This window comes from Arachis hypogaea, chromosome 12 (genome assembly GCF_003086295.3).
Source record: "Arachis hypogaea cultivar Tifrunner chromosome 12, arahy.Tifrunner.gnm2.J5K5, whole genome shotgun sequence".
NCBI lineage: Eukaryota > Viridiplantae > Streptophyta > Magnoliopsida > Fabales > Fabaceae > Arachis > Arachis hypogaea.
In genome coordinates, this window is record NC_092047.1 from 106,406,004 (window position 1) to 106,408,977 (window position 2,974).

General features: G+C 30.1%; 1 protein-coding gene across 1 annotated transcript; it reads left to right on the forward strand.

Moving 5' to 3' along the window:
• The first annotated feature begins 1,513 nt into the window (after window positions 1-1,513).
• LOC112729375 (dirigent protein 22) lies at window positions 1,514-2,441 on the forward strand. Its single transcript, XM_025779603.3, has one exon. It carries the CDS (start codon window positions 1,631-1,633, stop codon window positions 2,216-2,218), a length of 588 nt encoding a protein of 195 aa, XP_025635388.1. The 5' UTR covers window positions 1,514-1,630; the 3' UTR covers window positions 2,219-2,441.
• The last annotated feature ends 533 nt before the right edge of the window (window positions 2,442-2,974 follow it).

The window sequence follows — 2,974 nt, forward strand, 5'->3', positions numbered from 1 at the left end:
TATTTTTAAAACATTTATATCTTACTAGAATGTCTTATGTGAGATTAAGGCTAAATTACAATTAATAATTATAATAATACAAGTACAACAATTCACAATAACAACATATACTGCTGAAAGCAAATATTAAAAAAAAAAAAAAACCTTTTGGTTCACCATATGGTTTAGTCTGGGCATGTGTGATAGGAAGAAAAACAAAACCGTTGGCATAGAGAAAGACAAATAAATAAAACACAAACAAAAAACAAAAATAAAAAACACTACTTTAATACTTTGTGAGGTAATCATCTATTTGAAATTGAATGGTTTCAACTCTAAAAACAAAATATAGTATACTACTTTGTCAAAACTTGAAATTTAATTAACTTGATGAATGTGATGTTTTACCATACATTAAGTTTATCATTCTTTATTAGTTAATTTATTTTAGTTAAACTTATCATTATTATTTTAAGGCTAAAAGAATTGATGAATATGGTTTCCAAATCAGTAAAATTCTACAAAATGGTCCAATGATTCATATACGTGCTTTCATATGCTCCATCTCCTTCGTGTTATTCCCCTATGAAATGTGAAGAGTGATTTTGTGGAGCAAATCACCAATACCAATTTTTTCATACACATACCACGGTTGAACAAATAAAAAATCAGGAGAACTGTAACACCCCAAAAAAATCATGACTATTTATAAAAACGAAAAAAAAAATCCCTTTTTTAATGTCTTTTCTTCATTTCCATCCCCAAAACGTCATTTTTACAAGCTTTTCTCATTTTTCAAACCTATCAACATGAGATAAAGACTAAAACTTTTATCGTTAACATCGAATCTAGTCACATGCAATAATAGATAATGGAGTCCAAATATGCCAATTAATCGAAACATAAACTAGATAGCTATAGGAGTCGGAGACAAGACTATGCGATGCTCCGATGACGAAGCTGCTGGGTTTCCTCCTCTATGCGTCTTTTCGTTTTTCTCGGTTGTGAGCTTATGGATCGAATGTAATGGTGAGAAAAGTCTTGATCTTTCACTCGGGTTAATTTTGTAGTGTTTTCGGATGTTAATTCACTGGACAAAAATTATATTTTAATTGATATAAATATAGATGAGAGATTTTAAGAATTTGATTTAGAGGAAACTGAAATTAATTTTGGGAATGAAATTAATTACTCCAGGCATGAAAAAGAAGGTTGAGTGATAAGTATATTATTGATAAGCAGGTGTACTCCACTCGCTTATCATGAGACTGGTATTTATTCTGTACTATATCTACATTATACACTATTTTTTTCTTACCTAGCACTACTCTGATAATGCTAGGAAGACAAAAAAAATGAACTTGTCTTATTTATGATTAATTAATTATCGCAACAATTAATAAATATTAAATAAGACAAATTATGACTATTTTTTACTAATTTTTTTTATTATCAAACATTTTCGTATAAATTTAAAACATACTCAAATATTAGGTCAAATTCTTCAACTCATCAACTCACTTGGTCTCCTAAATCCATTGCTTATAAATTCTTCCTCTTATTCCTCCTCCTATACTCTCCTCACCCCACCATTACTACTACTAGTATATCAATCAATAGAACTATACACTATAATAAAACAGAAAAAAAGATGACCACCCAAAAAACCCTCACTCTCTTTTTCTTTCTTCTCCTCTCTTTCAACACCTTCACTTCCTCAGTCACCATAGAAGCCGAACCCGCTTTCGGAAACCCTATCGACCGAAACTTACTCGGCCAAGACAAAGAACCAACACTATCCCACTTCAGATTCTATTGGCAAGACATAGTTGGAGGACCAAACGCAACTTCAATCCCAATAGTTCAACCAATTCCAAAGTTCAACACAAGTTCCAGCTTTGGCTTGGTTAGGGTAATAGACAATGCTTTAACCATAGGCCCAAACTTAACCTCCAAGGTTATTGGAAGAGCTCAGGGCTTCTATGTCTTGGTTTCGGAAACAGAGCTTGATCTTTTAATGGTGGAAAGCTTTGTATTCTATGAAGGGAGATACAATGGAAGCACCATTGATATTGTTGGAAGGAACGTTGCTTTGAATAAAGTGAGGGAGATTCCTGTTGTTGGTGGAAGTGGGGTTTTTAGGTTTGCAAAAGGGTATGCTGAATTGAGGACTTTGAAATTTGATGCGGCTTCTGGGGATACTCTTGTTCAGTACGATGTTTTTGTTTATCATCATTGATGATGATTCATGCATCTTTTTCTCGTGTTCTTGCTTTGTGTTTTTTATTATTATGGTTGATTGGAAATAGAAGTTGCTATTGTGAGCCAGTTCTTTTAGGGTCAATAATCAAGAATATCAAAAAAATAAAAGTTTTTTGCATTTTAATTGTTTAATTTTGCAATTTCACACATCCTTTATTATCATCATTTTATTTGTATCTAGCTAATCTGTAAACGCAATTTCCAACAAATCTGTAAACATATAGTCATTTACATTTTTGACACTAATGTGTGAAGCTCTCTATAAACATTTAATTTGGCATATATTTTATGGGTAATGTTAGATAGAAAAAAAAAAAACAGCCAAAATTTATTTTATTTAGTATTAATTAATTATCGCAACAATTAATGAATGCTAAATAAGGCAAGTTATGGCTGTTTTTGGTTAATTTTCTTTGATTACCAAATATTTTCATTTTCTTATTAGTTTTCCCTCTTTTGATAAGTTCATGTGTGAACGGGAAATTAAATATGATTTGAACATTTTTTTATAAACAATTATGGACCGAGGGAGTCTATGTATTTTTATTTGATGTATGTATTTTCTCCATTTATTCATTCTTATTATAAAAATATTTTAGAAGGGTACACTATCAAAATTGTGACCCATTTTTTAAAATATTGATAAAAATATATCTTACCTTTATTAATGACAAAAATATCTTTAAAATATACTAAAATACAATAAAAATATCCAACATTTTTAAAAAGTGAT

Coding starts and splice junctions, on each gene's coding strand:
- LOC112729375 (XM_025779603.3), top strand. CDS start 1,631: ATGACCACCCAAAAAACCCTCACTCTCTTTTTCTTTCTTCTCCTCTCT.